The sequence below is a fragment of the Engraulis encrasicolus genome, chromosome 14 (genome assembly GCF_034702125.1).
Source record: "Engraulis encrasicolus isolate BLACKSEA-1 chromosome 14, IST_EnEncr_1.0, whole genome shotgun sequence".
Classification (NCBI taxonomy): domain Eukaryota; kingdom Metazoa; phylum Chordata; class Actinopteri; order Clupeiformes; family Engraulidae; genus Engraulis; species Engraulis encrasicolus.
The window spans coordinates 20,559,820-20,579,595 of record NC_085870.1 but is presented as its reverse complement, the minus strand read 5'-3'; the positions used below and the strand labels follow the sequence as shown (position 1 = coordinate 20,579,595).

The window sequence follows — 19,776 nt, the reverse complement described above, 5'->3', positions numbered from 1 at the left end:
TCGCACAGTTCCAAGAAACAACCAGGATACTGCCTCAAGATTGTGTCTGTGCCTCCAGCGCAATCCTTAGGCTTGGGCAAATGCTTTGGCACCCCATCTAGCCTTTTGATGAGCTCACTGAGCTCTATTGTCCAGTATTTTAAGAAGTTCCACACCGCCGCTTCCTCAGAGCTCCGTGCAAACGAACAGTGTCTACCATGGGACCTGCAACCAGATCCTTCCACGAAATGCCAGCACTGTTCATATTTCACTGGCCTTGGAAAGAAGCCAGGCAGTGGGTTAACCGGCCTCCATCTGTCTTGACCTATTGTCCTCACCAGCAAGATGTTTCTCCGGCACTGGTGTGGGTTTGCAGCAAGACAGAACGTGATCTCTGCTTTTTGCCAGCAGCACGACTTACAGGCCACATGCAGTTCATGAGTTCTGAGAAGGGACGACAGGTCAACGGGCCTGGATGGCCCTCCTGGTGCTGCCATTGTGTTACAGCATTGGGTCCTACGGTGCGCAGAACAAAAACAAATTGTTAGTTGGTTGATTGCTTACTTAATGTCCTCCTGTGTAATTGCAATCTTGTCAACTACTAAAGTTGGTAAAAATTAGAGAGCACATGAAACACGTTGAAAAGTGGAAGAGCTGTGGCAAAGGCACTGTTGAACCATGTCATTTAAAAAAAAAAAAAAGTGTTGAGAAGACACTAAAGGGCTTGAAGCGCTCAGGAGACTTCGCAAACAATATTACTCAGGTGCTCATCTGTACCGGGTGAAGTGTAAGTCCAAAAAAGAAAGGAAAAAGCAGAGGCACTCTGAGATTTGAGAAAAATATTAAAAAGCCTTTAATTTAACATGGCAATTCTGTTTAAAAACACATGGGCCTACGCGTTGCGGCCATATTGGCCTTCATCAGGGCATCAATTAAAAAAAGTGTGTTTGCTGTGCATGTAGCTACTGTGACAGTTTGCTGCTCTCTTCCTTCCTTTGAGTGCGACCTCCAGACTTTCTGATATGGTATTAAGCTCTATATTCCAAGCCAAAGCCACCACACAACTAAAGCCACCTTGAAAGGTGCAGGCCCTCTTTTTGAACACATTGCTGCCCTCTTCCCTAAACACAACAATTTACAACAACCATAGGCCAACTTGCCATACAAAATATCTTTGTCTTAGTAAACAACTGTGAACGTTTGATATCTCCCTACATAGTACCCTTGTCTCCCTTTGGGAAAATGAACGGGGAATCTCTAAATTTGACCTTGAAAAAAGTCTGATTTTTAACATGTCACTAAAATTCACCTAGCGTTTACAACAACAAAAAAAGATTACTAGGCCGACAGCAATTTGTCCCGTGTCAAACGTTAGATTGACTGGGCTTGGCCTACTTGTGTTATAATAAAAACGTGACACACGGTGGCACTGTGGAGCTACACTTGAACATCTTGTGGAAATTACAGTTATGGGACACAAGATGGCGTTGTTGATAATAATGATGGGAGTCTATTATATCTGTAGTAACCCACCAGTTTTCTCATCCTCTGCAGGCTTTTGAGCATTATTCAAGGGCTAGATTAGGTCTTCAATTAAAGAAGAACAACAAATCGAAACAAAACAAACAAAAACCAGATTAAACTTCTTTAGGCTATAGGCCAGTCTAATACCCTACTTTGTTGCTTTACTTTCTAAAGTAAAGTTGTTAGATGAGCTAGCCTAGGCATACTACGGAAACATTACACCTGTTGGCTGAAGGATGCTTACGAGAAGTGCCTAAATAGGCGATGCTGTAGAACTATATGGCAACATCCATAATGGCGATTTTGCGTGAATAACTTCAGTAGGGCCTAATTTGCGAATTTAATTGTAGGCTATAAAGACTGCAATGACACTAGGTACAGTGATTTAATGTTAATCATAATGTTCACCCTACAGCCTATGCGCAGCGTGCAACCTAGTCTGAATGCCAATTAATAGGATCCAACGCAAGCATAGAATGTTATTACTCACCCCTTTGGGAAAACGCGTTAACCTCAGATGAAAATGAGTTGATGTCGCTGGGTCTCGAATTAGCCTACTGTGCATTGTGGTCGTCAACACACGTTTGACAAGAATTTAAAGGGCTCTGATCAGATGACTTCCTTGGTAACGATGCCTCGCCTGTCCTATGTTTCTGTTTAGGGCGAAAACGAAACTTATCTCCGTCGGCTGAGTGTAGCCCCGGCTAGGCTCCCTATCATAAGGTAATATAGAGTGACGTTGGAAAACAACCTCGGTTTCACCAAGCGCGTGGACGCAACTGCAATTAGGTTTATTGTTTTGGCAATTGGCACAGGCAATTGTTTTGAATATGAACAGTTTCGAAATTGTGACTCATCTCTATAACGCATCTACAAAAGGTGAACGCCTAGCCCTCAAGATTAACTGTCTATGAATAATAGTGTTTATGACATTAGGTCCTATATGACTAGATTGCAGTTTTTCTTAACATATTATTGCTGTTTCTATTATTAGACATTATTTCAAGTACAAACAGATGGTAATGTTACAGTTGTTCTTTAATCTTGTTCCATTTGGGGCATAGGCCTAAAATAAAATGAGAGGGTAGGTAGGAAATTAATATAGCCTACAATAGAATTACAATGAACAAAAGTAGGCTAGCATATTGAAATATAGGCCTACAGATCATTCTGGCAAAGGTGCCCATATAAACATCAATTAATGTTGACCTATATGTTAGAATGAAGGCTACAACTAAAATCTTATGCCAGAGCATATGACTCTGTGGCCCACCCCAGTCTACCTAACATCCTCTTTTAAAGACCATACATATGTGTCTCAAACATTTGGCAATTATTACAAATGTAATTTGTGTTGGTTTCATTATGAGTTATCAGTTGTACACGTAGGCCTGTCATGACTGGTTTTGTGGGTTATGTCTTGTGTTTCCTTCCAGGAGTGTTGCTACACCATTGGGTTAGATACTGTGTGGCCATGGCCGTAACTACCATTGAGGACACAAGTCATGTCCTCTGTATATTTTCAGTAATGTAAATTTATCTGTGATGAAAATCAAAATATGATCAGCAATGATAAATTCAGTCTGTATACGCCACCCCCATTTATCCTCAAGACAGTGATTAATGAAAACAATGTTAAGACTTTGACTGAAACAAAGTTTGAAGCATTCTGTTTTGAAGCCATTAAATGGTGCAAGCTAACACATCAAAAAAGAGGAACAGCCAACGTCAACCTCAGACTAGCTGAGCTGAGCTGATAACAGTCAGGCAAAATAGAATACTCAGAAAATGAAAGTAAAGGTGTGCAAGGCGAAATGTAAGTTTCTCTTTGCTGTAAATGATGAGATAGCCTACCAAGCACAGTCATGTCCGTTGTGAGGCAACTGAAGTGCATTAAAACTGTGCAATCGTATTTTTGTTTCTCCCTGACTGACCAAACATTGCATACATAGCCACGATCAGGGAAGCTGACAGAGGGGGCAAAGGGGTCTGCTGTCTCTGGCCCAGGAAGAAAGGGGGCCCAGAATACTTGCAGAATTGGGTCCTCATTACATTTTATGTATTGAGAGGGGGGCCTTTCAGATTACTTTGTTCCTGAAACCAGTCAAAGCTGTCAGCAGCCCTGATCATGACAAATGTAAAAGAAAAGAAAAAACATCAGGTAAAAGAATCAGGAGGAACATACTATTAGGCTATAAAATGACACATGTCATGTACGATGTTATGTCAGCCCATGTTAAACCATAATTCACTGGGGTGTGGAGCCTCACCTGATTGTGAAGACTTTCCTACAAATGAAACGCATCATGACAGTTCACCTACAATGCTACAAGTATATTGTAGTGCCATTACATTGTAATTAGTGGTGGGCCGTTATCGGCGTTAACGTGCTGCGATAATGTGAGACTCTTGTCGCGCGATAAAGAAAATATCGCACGTTAATCTATTCTCAAAATATGGGTTTTGGTATGCACATCACTAGCGTTCCATTGACAGACGCTTTCAGACTGCGCTCCAGTGGCTTTCTCCTCTCCACCTGTTGCTTCAGCAGACCTACTAAATATGAACAGTGTTTGCATGCTGAAAACAGTAATCCCTCTGCCGTGGTAGGTGTTGTTTGAGTGCTTTTTCATAAGTGGTAGACTAAAGAGATGTTATTGTTTGAGGTGAAGCATAGAGACATTATTGTGTGTGAGTAGCCTACCAGCCCGACATAGCCTACATTTCCTCTCGCATTGCATGGAACACATAAACAACTTCCAGAAATCTTGCCTGTGCCATAATTGCAAAATATTCCGTGCGATATGCATTTTGAAGATTGTCAAACTGAAACTGCCAATATCTACTCTCGCTGAATGTTTGTGTTGCATTCGCGCATTTGCGACTCAGTGAGATATTCTCATGTCAGACGGTAATAAACCTCGCGGTTGTCGCGCTTGATTTTTTTTTTTTTTTTGCAAACTGAATTAATTTCGAGTTGTAACTCCTCTGGCATTCTAACTCTGAGAACAACTGTCAGGTTTAGGCCAAACTGCCGTGGGCCAGTGCTGTTGGTTCTACATATCCAGTAGCCTGCCTCTGCTGAGAGCTGCTGAGTTTACCAAAGAAACTCAAGAGAAAGAACAATCTCTTGGCGGGGAATGCATTGGCCACGGTGTAGTACGGGGGCGTTGCCTGAGGACACGAGTGGATGGAAAATGAACTCCCTTGCGCATGGTCATTGGTCAGTGGGTGCGATGGATACCATTTTCGTACTCCCTTGCACATGGTCAGTGGGGGCGACACCATGATGGATAATTTGTGGCCAAGTAACGGCAGCTGTTGGTCAGCAGTAATTGCTGGGGGTAATTAAGGACAGCTGACAGACATTCACGCAGTCCTATGACCTGTTCCACAGTGAATAACATTTCCGTACTCCCCTCGCCATAATTTCGTACTACGCTGTTATGACGTGAGTCTAGGGCCGTACACACACGTCGCTGCTAGTTACTCGCTCAGCGGATGAAGTCAATAGAATGTCTACGTGTTCCACCGAGTCTCGCTGGCGAGTAGGCGAGGACAGTACAAGCGATGCGATGTGGGCGGGTTCCGAGATAAACTTATTTTATCTTCGAGCGACGCGAGTTAAGCGAGTAACCAATTGGAATGCAGAATACAGATTATTGACAGGTGACATTGCCCCTGTGGTGTTCTGACCACCCAACTTCTGCACGCCATCACACTTTGGTTAAAAGTGTTGAGGAAAATACATACAGTGTACACCATCAAAGGCTCATATGCATGGTTGTGCACAGCACACGATCAACGTTAAACAGCGTAGGCCTACATTTTGTTTCGTACGGACGTTATTGGCGCGGACAGCGGGAACCATGACAACCAGTAAACAAAATCACCCAGAGCGAGTGGCAAGTAGGCGAGTGAGCAAGTAGCGAGTAAATAGCAGCGACGTGTGTGTACGGCCCTTAAAGGATTTATCCGGAGTTGGAACAAATTTGCCTGTTTTTTGCATGTTTGGGATGAAATACAGTCACTCTAGAGCAAAATCAAGGCAAAAGGATGCGTTTTGAGAAAGTTTGATAATATCACGTTAGCCTCGTTAGCCATATCAGCTATGCAATATGAAAGATGCGGGCATCGTTTTTCGGCGGTTACACACATTTCAAAAACACAACATTTTAAAGTCTTGCACAGCTCAAAACAATGTCACACTTACCTCGTAATATGTTGAGGGTATCCACACATAAACCGAAGTGTCCAAAGTCCTTCATGTATTCTTGAAAGGTCTGCAGAATGTGTTTTGTGAAGCTACTACCTTGAGAATATCTAAATTACGGTCAAGACAACTATTTGACACTAAAGCCCACCAAGTAGATTGCCGAGTGTGTCGCACCATCAGCTGTGGTTACTCGCTATGGAAATAATCATAGCTGATGGTGCGACGCACTCGGCAATCTACTTGGTGGGCTTTAGTGTCAAATAGTTGTCTTGACCGTAATTTAGATATTCTCAAGGTAGTAGCTTCACAAAACACATTCTGCAGACCTTTCAAGAATACATGAAGGACTTTGGACACTTCGGTTTATGTGTGGATACCCTCAACATATTACGAGGTAAGTGTGACATTGTTTTGAGCTGTGCAAGACTTTAAAATGTTGTGTTTTTGAAATGTGTGTAACCGCCGAAAAACGATGCCCGCATCTTTCATATTGCATAACTGATATGGCTAACGAGGCTAACGTGATATTATCAAACTTTCTCAAAACGCATCCTTTTGCCTTGATTTTGCTCTAGAGTGACTGTATTTCATCCCAAACATGCAAAAAACAGGCAAATTTGTTCCAACTCCGGATAAATCCTTTAAGCCCTCTTGTCTCAAGCCTCTTTGGTTTACTGTGCGCAGAGCTCCTCCCTCTCTTAAAGGAGCCGCTGCTCTTTTTAACAGTCAGTGGCAGATTCTCTCTCTCTCTCTCTCTCTCTCTCTCTCTCTCTCTCTCTCGCTCTCCCTCTCTCTGCCTCTCCCTCCCTCTCTCTCTCTCTCTCTCTCTCTCTCTCTCCATTAGAAATGCTGAATTGTTGAGGTCATTTTGTTTAAATAGCCTAAATGTTTGATAGATTTATCTGTATTTGCCTCTACAACTTAAAGCGCCGTTCATTTTGAAATCTCAGTATCTTATAACTGTAAATGCTTCCTATTGGACACACTTATGACATATTGCAGTGCGTTTTTTTTCATCACCAAGTATCAACATGACCATTTTTTGAAGATGAGATGCATTTTGGAAAAAAAGATGAGCTCTGTTCTAATGCGCCATCTGTCTTAAGAAACTCCAAGGGTTTTTTCGGCATTATTTCGCTAGCGCGCCATTTCTGAATGAGCCATTTTGATATAGATTAATCTAGATTAATCTAGATTAATTTTAAAATTACAGTGAGATTAATCTAGATTAAAAAAATTAATCTATGCCCACCCCTAAATGTATTGTATGTTTATGATGGCACAGAGGGATTAAAAAGGCCTAAAGACTTCCTCCTGCTGCACAGTGTCTCGTGGATAACAACTATACCAATTTCTTTCTTTTTTTAAATTATATTTTTTGGGGCTTTTTTATACCTTTATTGACAGGACAGTATGAGATGCTGACAGGAAGAGAGTGGGAGAGAGAGATGGGGGAGGATTGGGAAATGAAACCCTGGCCGGACTTGAACCGGGGTGCCCATGGGCATGCAAGCCCAAATGTGGGGGGCTTAGCGCATTGCGCCTATTACCTATTACCTATATCTATTTCTATATTCCTACACTTCATATTACACTACAATAATACTAAATATCAACAGAAGATTTCACCACACAGTAGACATTGTAGGTATATACATTACAACCATTTTTTATTATTATTATTATCATTATCATACATCAACCTCAATTTCAGAAAAGCAGCCGGTGGACATTGACAAGAACACTGTGTTCAAAGTGACAATTTGTAAAATGCGTGTTCTGACACACGTGTCTCGTGTTAGTTACATTCTGATTGCTTGCCCAGCAACAGTCTGCAGGTTGGCATTGTTATTGTTATGTATTGGCACAGGACAGGTGTGTTACTTGGACATATGGTCTTTTTTTTCAAGGAGAATAGCCAGCCCTCAGTAACAAGTATATGTTAAAAGCACCAACATTATATTTTTAAAATATCGGATATGACTGTTGATTGGCACATCTCTTGGAAGTCAGAATGTTAAAATCAATCTTCTTTTCCAAAGAAAATGCACCATGTTTTCATTTTTTTGGAATAAATGCCTGTGTGATTCCTTGATATAAACAGGTCTGGCACTTGTCACACAGATAACACATCGGGTGCTTGTAATCTTGTCTGTGACGTAAAGGAATTGCAATACAAATCAAACAAAACAAGCTAACACAATCTTAAAGCAATACATACCAAATGAATCTTATTACTATAGTTGTATAGTTGACAGCACGCTGCTGTGCATTACTGTGGTGTACGGTGTTTTTGTGTGAGTGTGCAATATACCTGCATGTCATACTGTTGTGGTTTATTGTAAGATTTCAGTCAACAGGATCGTTTCCAAACACTGTGTAATTTACTTGGTGGGTTGATGAGATCTGAGTGTGAATACTGTTACACAACTGTGTTCATTTTCATCTTCCTTCCTTGTACTGTATTGAACTGGTGCAGAAGAAGCTCGCGCGCGTGTGGGCTACAGACTTGTGTGTGTGAAGGACATGTCATGTCAGTGATTTCTGATATGATGTTATTGTGTGATGATGATGTGCAGAATAACTACAGCTGAGTTGGAATCGCGGATGACCTTTTTAAGACAGAGTGGCTTTCGAAGCAGCATATCCTCAAACAGAACAAAGAAAAACAAAAACAAAAAAATTGGACAGATGAGAGACGGGTGGACTCCAGAGTGGCTGTTTAACCAGACAGGTCTGAGTTCTGCTCCTTGTTCTTGCGGACCTCGGCGGCATGAAGCTCCTATGAGTAGAGGAAAGAAAAGAAACGTAAAGTAAAGTAAGAAAAGGGAAATCATGGCAATTATTTACTATTGATTTATTTATTATTATTTTAGTGCTGGTTAGATCAGCTTCTCCCCTCAAGCCATCAGGATGGTTAACTGACAAGAACCACACAAGAACTCCTCCCTCTCTCTTCATCGTTTTTTTTTTTCAACCTGCTTTTTTTTAACTGCAGAGTCTTTTTCTACATTTTCTACATTCCTTTTTGTTAAGCACAAAACTTTCCATTGCTTATGATTTCTTGAATTCATGAGTACATGCCAATACATATCTTGTATCTTGTAGCATGGCAGCCTGGCTCTGCCAAAGTCTCTCTGCATGTACACTATTGCTGCTGTGGAGTGGATTAGTGCCAAGAGTAGTCTAACATATTGATTATATAGAAAGCTGAGATCATGGCAGCTTCAAGATAGGTATTCTGTACAAAGCAATGATGTGATGTGGATCAGGCATAGTTTCAAAACCTATAATTTCCACTCCTATAATGTGACTTGCCCAGTCATGCTCTGGTGCCTGATTCATTCTATCATTTCCTCTGAATTGCAGTAGCCTACATGCTACATGGGCTGCTTCTGCTCATCATTAAAAACACACACAAACACACACACAATGGAAATGTTAATTGGCTGGCGATCGATCAGGTTGAAAACAATTGTTCTTCTTTTTGGATCACAATTTCATCTGAAAAAAGAGGGAACGTCATAGCATGATTGATGTAGAGGGACACTGATTGATGCAGATTGTTGTTGTGATCAGTCAGGTGTGTGTGTGCGTGTGCGTGTGATTGCAGTGCATGTGTGTGTGTGTGTGTTCGGACTCGGAGGGCCCAGTGGGAAACGCCCAGCTTTCCCTCCCTACATTCCCTATCCCCCTGCCCACGGCATCGCATACGTGTGTGCACCTGAGTCTGTGCGCAGTAGCACTCAAACCGTAGGCCCAGAGTCAGACAGTGTGAGTGTGTGTGTGTGTGTGTGTGTGTCTGTGTGCATGCGTGTGTGTGTGCGTGGGCGTGCGTGTGTGTGTGTGTGCGTGCACGTGCGCGTGTGTGCGTGCGCACGCGCGTGTGTGTTACCTTCTGGCGTAGGCGTTGTTTGAGTGTGTTGCGCGCGTGTGTGTGTGCAGCGTGTGCGCGCGTGCGTGTGTGTTACCTTCTGGCGTAGGCGTTGTTTGAGTGCGTTGAGGTGCGCGTTGCGGTTCTCCTTGATCTGCTCCATCTTGGTGTTGAGCTTCTCCTCCGTCTTGCGGCTGAAGCTGTTGTTGCCCTGCTGGGCCTTGACGAGCACCTGCTTCTCATGCTCCCTCTTACCCGCCAGCTGCTTCAACACCTCCGCCTCCTGGGACTGCAAGGTAGATACCCGGACAGCACATTATACACCATGTAGTTCTATGTACTACTATGTAGGTACAAAGTTGGTAATGTAACAAGCTATTTCAACACCTCCGCCTCCTGGGACTGCAAGGGGTTTGGGGTGGGGGGAGAACATTGGTTGGTTGATTATCACTATGTAGTTCTATGTACTAGCAGCAGCACCAAAGTTGGCGGACCATCGAGAAGTTGTCTACAGACAGATTGAAGTGGAGAGACTTTGTTGCTGCCCTATGCACCGAATGGTGTGATGGGGTTAAGTAAGTAAGTGAGTAGGTTCTACTATTACGTAGGTATACAGTAGGTAATGGTAACAAGCTGCTTCAACACCTCCGCCTCCTGGGACTACAAGGGGGGTGGGGGGTGAGATACCCCGACAGCACATTGGTTGATTGACACGGGTTCTCAAATTTTGTTTTCCCCTGGCTGTGCGACCCTGGCTGCGCACAACTCAACCTCTGATTGTTGGAAACCGCTGTTGGTCAAAAAATGAGCTCACGTGGTTGGCTGGCAGTATCTTGCCCCTCCTCACAACACTGGGTTTATAAAATAAAAAACCTGTATACACCATGTAGTTCTACTACTATGTAGGTGTACAGTAGGTCATGGTAACCAGCTGCTTCAACACCTCCGCCTCCTGGGATTGCAAGGGGGCAGATACCCGGACAGCGCATTGGTTGATTCATATACACCATGTAGTTCTACTACTATGTAGGTACACAGTAAATATACGTAGTCATGGTAACCAGCTGCTTCAACACCTCCGCCTACTGGCACAACACACCAGTGCACAAGGGGTCAAACAGTATACACACATAGTACGGTACTGTATCCTATGCACACAGTAGTAGTAGCAGTAGTGGTAGTAGTATCAGGACCGTTGACTTGGGGGGATGATTTTATAAGTCTGTACTTCAGAGTGTCTTGTCCTTTGGTCTGGTCTGTGTCTATGGTAGTATGCGTAAACAAGATCAGGATAAACTGCAACGCATTGTTAAAACAGCCAGTAGAATAATTGGATGCCATCAAACATCAGCTGCTCAGCTTTTTCAAGACATCATACTACACAAGGCTGAAAGTATCCTGGGAGACACTACCCACCCTTTACATAGCAGATTTCAGTTTAGCCAATGCGGTAACGGGAGACTGCTGAAAAGGAAAATAAGAACAGCCAGGTTCAGCAAGTCATTTGTTCCCTCTTCAATCAGAATTTTTAATGAAAGATACAGTTCCCAGCAAGGGACTTGACACTGTGTGTGTGTGTGTGTGTGTGTGTGTGTGTGTGTGTGTGTGTGTGTGTGTGTGTGTGTGTGTGTGTGTGTGTGTGTGTGTGTGTGTGTGTGTGTGTGAGTGGGAGAGAGTGGCAGAGAGAGAGAGAGAGAGTGTGTGTGTGTGTGTGAGTGGGTGTGAGTGGGGGAGAGAGAGAGAGAGAGAGAGAGAGAGAGAGAGATGTATTGTAGCAATCAGCTGTTTGGGAGGAGTCAGAGAGGCATGGGGGAGGGGGTGTATTTATTTATCTCTCATTTTATGTATTTATTTTGTTCTTAAGTCCCGTCTACCTTTGTATAGCACCCTGACCACTTGAATTTCCCTTTTTGGGACAATAACGTTTACTTTGACTTTGACTTTGACTAAGGGGCTTGTTGTCCTTGCACTGGAGGGCCAAGACTTTGGTCGCTCTAACATTTTAAGCATAGAGGGTAGAGGGGCTGGGGGATAAGAGGATCGTACCCTGGGCCCAGTCAAAGCTGCCTGCGGCCCTGAATAGTGTCATGAACACTGTTGCTATTTGTAGGAATATGGAAATATGTTAGCTTTTCTATAAGAAACAGTCATATGGTTGGAGAAGGTGCATTCTGCCCCCTCAGTGTCTGCAAGGTTTTAAGGAAAGTGTCCCCTCACTTATGATTGGCTATTCTGACCTGCTCCTACCATTTGGGGTGACACTTCACCTACTGACAGATAGTGGCCAGGATGTATTGTGGTTAGCTGAGCCCCAGACATCTGGCCGTATGACCGGGAGTTTAGGGAGCTTACTCAAATGGTGTCTGGTATCGGTCTAAATATGATTTATTGTTTAGTCCAAGAAGAGAAGTTCTGAGGCACTCAAGGTTGCGATTTTTTTAAACTTTTTATTTGGCTGAGTACAAAAAAATCGCAACCTTGAATGCCTCAGAACATCTCTTCTTGGACTAAACTTGTGAGCCCCTACACTGATGAGCACCAAGGAAAAAGGTGAAGACCCAGAAGCACTCCAATTATCTGCTTGTGTATGATTTATTGCTTATTAACTGTTCTGCACTTACTCATTGCTTGTTAACCTTTTGAGCTTTTCTCTGTTAATGCATTCCCTATGCCAAAGCTCATATGTTATTTGCCTATATTTCTATATTCCTACATTTGCCTATATATCTATATTCCTACTTCTTGCATGTTAGTTACCTTCCTCCTCTCCTCGGCGGCCGCCTGCCTCTTCTGCAGCTCGGTGAGGGAGACGTCCTTCTTGCGGGGGGGCAGGGCCAGGCTCTGAGGCCGGTCGGGGGACAGGTCCGTGGGGGTCTTCAGGATCACCTCAAAGGCCTGGCCCGAGGCACGCTTGTCCAGGGCCTTCACCTCCATATCTAGATGAGATTACATTACACTTAGTTGACACGTTTATCCACAGTGTCTTACAGTTTGGTGCCTTGCTCAAGGGCACTTCAGCCATGCATGGTGTAGGGAGAGGTATGGGTGGGATTCGAACCTGCAACCCTCTGAGCTTAAGACCACCTCCCTAACCATCAATCCCCTGCCCAATCACCCTTTGTAAAGCGACCTTGGGTTACTTGAAAGCCACTATATAAAGTTATTATTATTATTTGACCACGGCCGACCCAATATCTGGGCATATACTGTATAGGCTAATCCGAAATATCTAAGGCCACCTGCAGAATTTGACTCCACCGTGTACTTTGACTGTACTTTGACTCTCCACAGTGTTGTAGATACAAAAATAAAAATACAGTAAATAAATGTACTCTGAAATATTGTCACCTCCATGTCTAAATGCACACACACACAGGTAGAACAGCCATGGCACAACCATGACAAAGCATTACATTACATTGCATTTGGCATGACAGTGAATTGTCTGCCCTAACATGAAAAACGTGTTAGTAAGCCCTAGTGTTGCATCCTGACCCAGTCTTAGCTGATTGTCCCAGTTTTTAATAGTCTGCCCTGGGGAAAAATACATCTTCCCTGAACACTGAATGAAAAGCACCATTAATTAGAAGAAAATTAATCTTGAATCTTGTTGTTCTGCATATGTCCTGTGCACTTTGTCTCTGCTAGTGATTTTGGCTATGATTATGTCCTTGTTTATAAGTCGCTTTGGTTATAAAGCGTCTACCAAATGTAATGTAATGTAATGTAAAAAGGGGATCAATTGGCTTGTTGAAATGTACGAGTTTTTTGTCGGGCAGAGGTGGGAGGGAACCTTACTAAGCCCACTTGGACAGTATGCTGTGGGATCAACAGAGCTGTGCTACTCTACTACTGAATGCATGCCCGCACACATGGACCAGTTGCATTATGCTAGGACACAGCATTGAGATCAACTAGATGTGTGTGTGTGTGTGTGTGTGTGTGTGTGTGTGTGTGTGTGTGTGTGTGTGTGTGTGTGTGTGTGTGTGTGTGTGTGTGTGTGTGTGTGTGTGTGTGTGTGTGTGTGTGTGTGTGTGTGTGTGTGTGTGTGTGTTTGTGTCTCAACTTCATACTGGATAATGGTGTGTGTGTGTGTGTGTGTGTGTGTGTGTGTGTGTGTGTGTGTGTGTGTGTGTGTGTGTGTGTGTGTGTGTGTGTGTGTGTGTGTGTGCGTGCGTGCGTGCGTGCGTGCGTGCGTGCGTGCGTGCTTCTCACCTTCATACTGGATGATGGTATTGGGGTGAGGATGTGTGTGGAAACAGGAACAGATGAGATTTACCAGGGACATCTCCCTGATCTTGTCAGAGTAGGCTGCAGAGAGAAAGAAAGAGAGAGACAGAGCCAGAAAGACAGACAGACAGACAGACAGACAGACAGAGAGACAGACAGACAGACAGAAACAGAAAGAGAGAGTGAAAAGAGACCATGCTTATAAAGATGTGTAATAAGATTGGAGTGTGCATATGCACAGTGTGAATAGTCTTAAACAATACAATCAATAACCCATTGTCTCATATCATCTCTTGTCAACCTTGCACAACTGGCTGGAGTGCCATAGGAATGTGTAAACAACGATAAGGATGCAGAAGACACACTTGGAAACGAGCCACCTAGTCTGAAGTACGTTTGATATGACCCTACAACAACAAACACGCCGAGGATTGAACAAAACAACAGGAAGTGAGGTCATATTAAAACATTTCCTGTTGCCAGGGCTGCAGACGCAGCCAGGCCTTACACATATATAAATCCACCAATCACTGGCAAGCATCCTCACATAACCTGAGTCATCTATTATTGAGCACCAAGTCTCAGTCAGGCACAGAGTGTACCTCAGCAATAACAGAGGGAGTGGGCGGAGCCTAGGGGAGGGGAGGGGGAGGGGCATGCAAACACGGAATTATTTTTAGAATGCCAAGTCAAGAAGGACATTGTGCTGCTAGGGACTCGGGGTTTGGTCACACCAGCAAAACTGGGGATGGAGAGAGAGAGAGAGAGAGAGAGAGAGAGAGAGAGAGAGAGAGAGAGAGAGAGAGGGAGGGAGGGAGAAGATAGAGAGAGAGAGATGTGATGCTACTATATGCTTCCTACTCCATAATGGGTTGTGCAGCTGGGAGCTTGTTTGCATGTGTAAGCGAGTATTTCTGTACTGTACTGTGGCAGAGCTGGTCTTTGGCTCTCCTCTCCTCTCCTCTGGTCTACTCTAATAGCTGTGATTTCATTACCCCACAGAGGCCAGTATCCGTGCTGACTCCGCAGGACTCACACTACCGATATGATGAGTAAAAGCTTTTTCCAGGCCCAGGACAAAATCATCCGAAAGGGCCCCCCTCTCAATACATACAGTACACTGTATTGAAGACTCAGTTTTGTGGCACCCTTGCTTTGGGTCCGGGACAACTGGCCCCTTAGCCTCCCAAGAACATCCACCCTCCCCAACCCCGTCGCCTTCTCTGCACACCACCAATAAGATGAGTCCTACTTGGGCTACTACATCCGGCAGAGAGGCAGAGCAGTGGTGAATGGTGATGACCACAGAGGATGGTTACTTTGCCTGTATGTAAAGTGCACAGTGAAAAAAATGTGACCGACAGTCAGGGCCGCTGACAGCTTTTGCTGGGACCGAGGACAAAGTCATATGAAAGGGCCCCCTCATCCAATACCTACAATGTAATGAAAACCCAATTTTAGGCCCTCTCTCTACCTGGGCCCGGGACAAATTACCCATTTGCCCCGCCCTGTCAGCTTCCCTGCCGACAGTATACACTTCATGTATTCCCCTGAGGTAAATGACCTCATGCTAACTCACAGCGCCACCTACAGTACAGTACAGTACAGTACGCCACCATCTGGCACTGTATGAAACAGACACTGGTGTTACTGTAACAGCCTATTATAGATAAAACAGAACAGAACACTTGCTACGTTTACATGAGACATTTAATTCGGAATGAACTGACTTTAATTCTGAATAAATCTTAATTCTGCTTTGAAAACGTCATGTAAACACCTCTTAATTCGGAATTAAAGGAAAGATCAAAGCAAACTCAACTGAACTATTTAATTCGGAACTATTAATTTGGAATTAAAATCATCATGTAAAAGTAGTGATTGTTAAACACAGAGTCATTGAAATACAATAATTCACCCCCACTCCCATATACAATGATTTTAAATAATTAAGAATTGTTAGGTACGGCGCATACTTGACAATTTATTCATGACAGAAAAAAAAGATGCGGAAATGTCTACGCGATCACATCCAGAGATTAGGCACAGGCCGTGGCATGTCCGGCATGCTGTGGCGTCTTTGATGGTTGGATGTCTAAATGAGCACCAAAGCCAGTCTTCCAGAGAGTACAGCACACAGAGCATCCACTAAATTATTCAGGGCCCTAAATGACTTCCTGCCTTTCCTGGGTCTTGTAAAACAGGCCTTTCTTTCTTTTAGAAGAAGTGCTGAAGGAAATGCCTGAAAAAAAGACTTGGTTTTAAGTTAGTAAAGTCTTCTGTGTCTGTCTCTCTTGTGAGGAAGTGGACAAAGATAAACAAAGATATCAAAGATATCAAGTGGACAAAGATAAACACTCAGACTCGAAAGGCAGTTCCTGTCATCAGCCCAATCGATAACCTTCTTGGGGACTTGTGTGAATGTAAATCGTATATTGGTGAGAGCAGCACAGTAATGCGCTTACATGATCAGCTTCTGAGTGCCTTCTGTGTTAAGCCAATCTTCCTTACATTCACTGATTAAAGCATGACAGGATAGTACATCATTTGTATCCTTAATGGGGACATCTTGACTTCACCACCATGCACAGATGCACAGATTCCTCTCGTCTCCCCTCTATTCCCTGGCCACATCTCCTTTTGTAAAGTGTCATTGGGTTACTTGAAAAGGCGCTATATAAAACTAAGTCATTATTATTATTATTATTATTATTATTATTATTATTATTATTATTATTATTATTATTATCATAAGTGGGACTGCTGCACAGACACAAACCCACACACTCAGCCACATCATGCCCACATCAAACACAAAAGGCTGCCCTGCAATGTAGGCCAACAGGTTCACGTTGCCTCTTCCTCTAACTCTAACTATGGCATTATTTGATGGCAACCACATTAGGACTGCATTACTTGTGGTTGTCTTTTACCCCCATGTCTGTTGGCATGGAGACTGGTTGGCAGTCTTTCTGGAGATAGGCGAGATACAGAATAATGAAAAAAAGAGGCCCTCTCGAGACATAACTATCAGTCCTTAACAGATTTGGCTCACCATACTCAAAATGAAAATTAGACCAATTTAAAATAAAAATAATGGAAACAAAACAACAACAACAACAAAATCTGAATAATGACAGCTGTGTTAGCAGTTGTGTGGCATGAGTGGGAGGAAGCGAGGTGTCGATTTCTCTGTCTGTTCCTCAGCAGTGCCGCTTGCTGCAGCAGCAGGAGAGGAGCAGAGTAGCGAATGATTAATGGAACTGCAGAACATCGCGGTTCACCCCTCTGTCAAAAAACTCCTCTGCACGCAAGCAGAGCAGAGCACGCCAAGCCCAAGGCTCGCAACGCAACGCAAGCACAAGGCAGACGGCGAACTGTTGTCCAAAACTCTGAGGACCTGCATCTGAACCGCCTGATGCAGCCAAACCAGGCACTTTATTTTACCGCACTGGTGCACTGTCCTCCCATTGAACCTGCCTGCTTCGCTTCCGTCTTCTTTTCCTTTTTTTTGTTGTAAACTTGGTGGGCTCTGCTGCAGTGGTGAGCAGGCCAAGCAGCAAGTCATACTGCCTGGTACATCACACGTGACCACTGAGGCATACAGCATCAGCTCAGCAGCGCAGTACCAGAAAAATAATTAAATAAAAGGCAGGAGGAGGAGGAGAGAGGAGGAGGAGGAGGAGGAGAGTGGGAGAGAGAGAGAGAGAGAGAGAGAGAGAGAGAGAGAGAGAGAGAGAGAGAGAGAGAGAGAGAGCAGAGCAGAAGGACAGAGGAGAGGAGAGAGAAAGGCAGACGGAAAAAGAAAGACAGAAAGAGAGAAAGAATGAAGGGAAAGAAAGAAAGACAGACAGACAGAAAACTTCCTGTCTGCTTGAGTTCAGGATGAAGAGGATGGTGATGCAGTCACCTGCCTGAGCATCACTTACTCACACAACACACAACGCTCTACACTTTCCCTCAATGACCTCTAATGGAAACGCTCCCTTATATTGCTTCCAGTGCTTCATTACGAGTGCGTCATTACCACATTATTGTCATCCCCCGCACTAGAAGACACAGGGAGGAGTGCCGACTGTGTGTGTGTGGAGAGAGAGAGAGAGAGAGAGAGAGAGAGAGAGAGAGAGAGAGAGAGAGAGAGAGAGAGAGAGAGAGAGAGAGAGAGAGAGAGAGAGAGATGTAAATCCAACAGGAGGTCATTCATCACTTGCAGCCAGGGCAATGTGACTAGCGCTAGGCGTGGGAGTGACAATCCTCTACGCATTATACCCAGCCAGTGACAGCATGAGTAAAACCAACAAGGCATGACTCTTCTTTACAACACATAAAAGAAACACACATGATCTAGCTTCATTCCAGATAAGGAGGAGAGAGAGAGAATGGAAGAGAATGACCTTACCTGAGATTGTGCTAGTCATGATGGAGAAATGATGGGTACCGGTAGGAGCTGATTACTGGGAGCTGGGAGCTGTTCGCTGGTCGCTGGTATTGGTAGACGGTAGATATTCGCTGTGTGGATGAGGCAGAGAAGGCTGAGGCTGGCTAAGTACGGTACAGGAGAGAAGCCGCAAGCCGCGTTGCCGTGGAGAGGGAGAGAGTGAGAGTGAGGAGCGGGCAGAGAGGAGGAACGCAACTGAGGGACGGGAGGAGGCAGAGTGAGGGAAGGGGAGGGTGGAGGAGGATGAGGGAGAGGGGGCGATGGGGAGGAGAGGGAGGGGGGGATGATGGGGAGGGGAGTGGGGTGGAGGATGAGGGGGTAGCTGTTCCGTGCTGCAGAGATGATGCTCACTATTGGAGGAGGCGAACGAGAGGGAGGGAGGGAGAGAAGGGAGAATGATGCAGGGAGGGAGAGGGATGGAGAGACAGCAGAGATGCATAGAGGAAGAGAGGAAACAATAGGATTTGGGGTGGGGCGGAGGGACAAGACCTGCACAGTCACTTCAAAATACACTAACATATTGACAGGCTACAGGAGACACACTCTCGAGAGAGATGGTGTGTGCATGTGTGTGTGTGTGTGTGTGTGTGTGTGTGTGTGTGTGTGTGTGTGTGTGTGTGTGTGTGTGTGTGTGACGACAGGAGACGTTTGCAAAAGAACGGATTTACAAGCAAATTAGGGCAACATTTAAGAACAGGAATATTGTTCAATAGCACCTCATAGCACTCTCCTCTACAGCACTCTTAGCCTGATTATCATCAACTTTCAAATCTTGGTCTGACCAAGAGCATAACAGTTAACATTTCCCAAACGGTATGGTTTACCCGCCTCCCTAGGTTTGCTACTGGTTGACTGGTGTGTCAGACAAAGTGGGTGGAGTTCCCAATCTTTTGGGAGATCAGAAACAATATTTACATTGCTCTTGGCCTGACAAGAAGCAGTGCAGAAAGTGTTGCGTCACTAGGAGGGCGTGGCCTGGCTATAGCACTCTAGCTTTCTATACTGTTCTCTCTCTCTCTCTCTCTCTCTCTCTCTCTCTCTCTCTCTCTCTCTCTCTCTCTCTCTCTCTCTCTCTCTCTCTCTCTCTCTCTCTCTCTCTCTCTCTCTCTCTCTCTCTCTCTCTCTCTCTCTCTCTCTCCATCAAACCCTTGTCCACTCTCCTAAGTGATTCCTGAGTCATGGTTTTCTGCTGCTGCATCTGACATGTAGCCTCCGCTCCGTGGGAAACAGTGAGTCCACTCAAAAGACCCTGCATGGCAGAAATAGGCAGCACAGATTGCATAGGAACTCAGGCATGTAGCCAACAACTAACATCCAGACTTGGTTGAGTTGAGAGCAGCATTTGTTTGGTGAGTCATTCCGCCAGATTCCATCCACCATGTGCGGCACCCAACAAGAGAACGGGTTGCTTGCTTCTCATTATTATCATTATTTACCTCCTTCAAGAGACAGACTTTGGTGAACAAAACCGTGTCTCAAATGGTGCACTTGTGCACTGCAGTGTTCATGTGTCAG

General features: G+C 44.3%; 1 protein-coding gene across 1 annotated transcript; it reads right to left on the bottom strand.

The window, feature by feature from the left end:
- Positions 1–7,364: 7,364 nt before the first annotated feature.
- On the bottom strand, positions 7,365–18,459 carry stmn3 (stathmin-like 3). Its single transcript, XM_063215167.1, has 5 exons — positions 18,223–18,459; positions 13,809–13,904; positions 12,351–12,529; positions 9,691–9,882; positions 7,365–8,501 (listed from the first exon to the last, which is right to left on the bottom strand). Exons 1-5 carry the CDS (start codon positions 18,239–18,241, stop codon positions 8,442–8,444), a joined length of 546 nt encoding a protein of 181 aa, XP_063071237.1. The 5' UTR covers positions 18,242–18,459; the 3' UTR covers positions 7,365–8,441.
- Positions 18,460–19,776: the final 1,317 nt, after the last annotated feature.

Excerpts from the sequence above, each read along its gene's own strand:
- stmn3 (XM_063215167.1), bottom strand. Across the intron at positions 12,530-13,808 it reads TACCATCATCCAGTATGAAG|ATATGGAGGTGAAGGCCCTG; the intron begins GTGAGAAGCACG and ends AATCTCATCTAG. Across the intron at positions 9,883-12,350 it reads CCGCCGAGGAGAGGAGGAAG|TCCCAGGAGGCGGAGGTGTT; the intron begins GTAACTAACATG and ends TCTACCTTGCAG.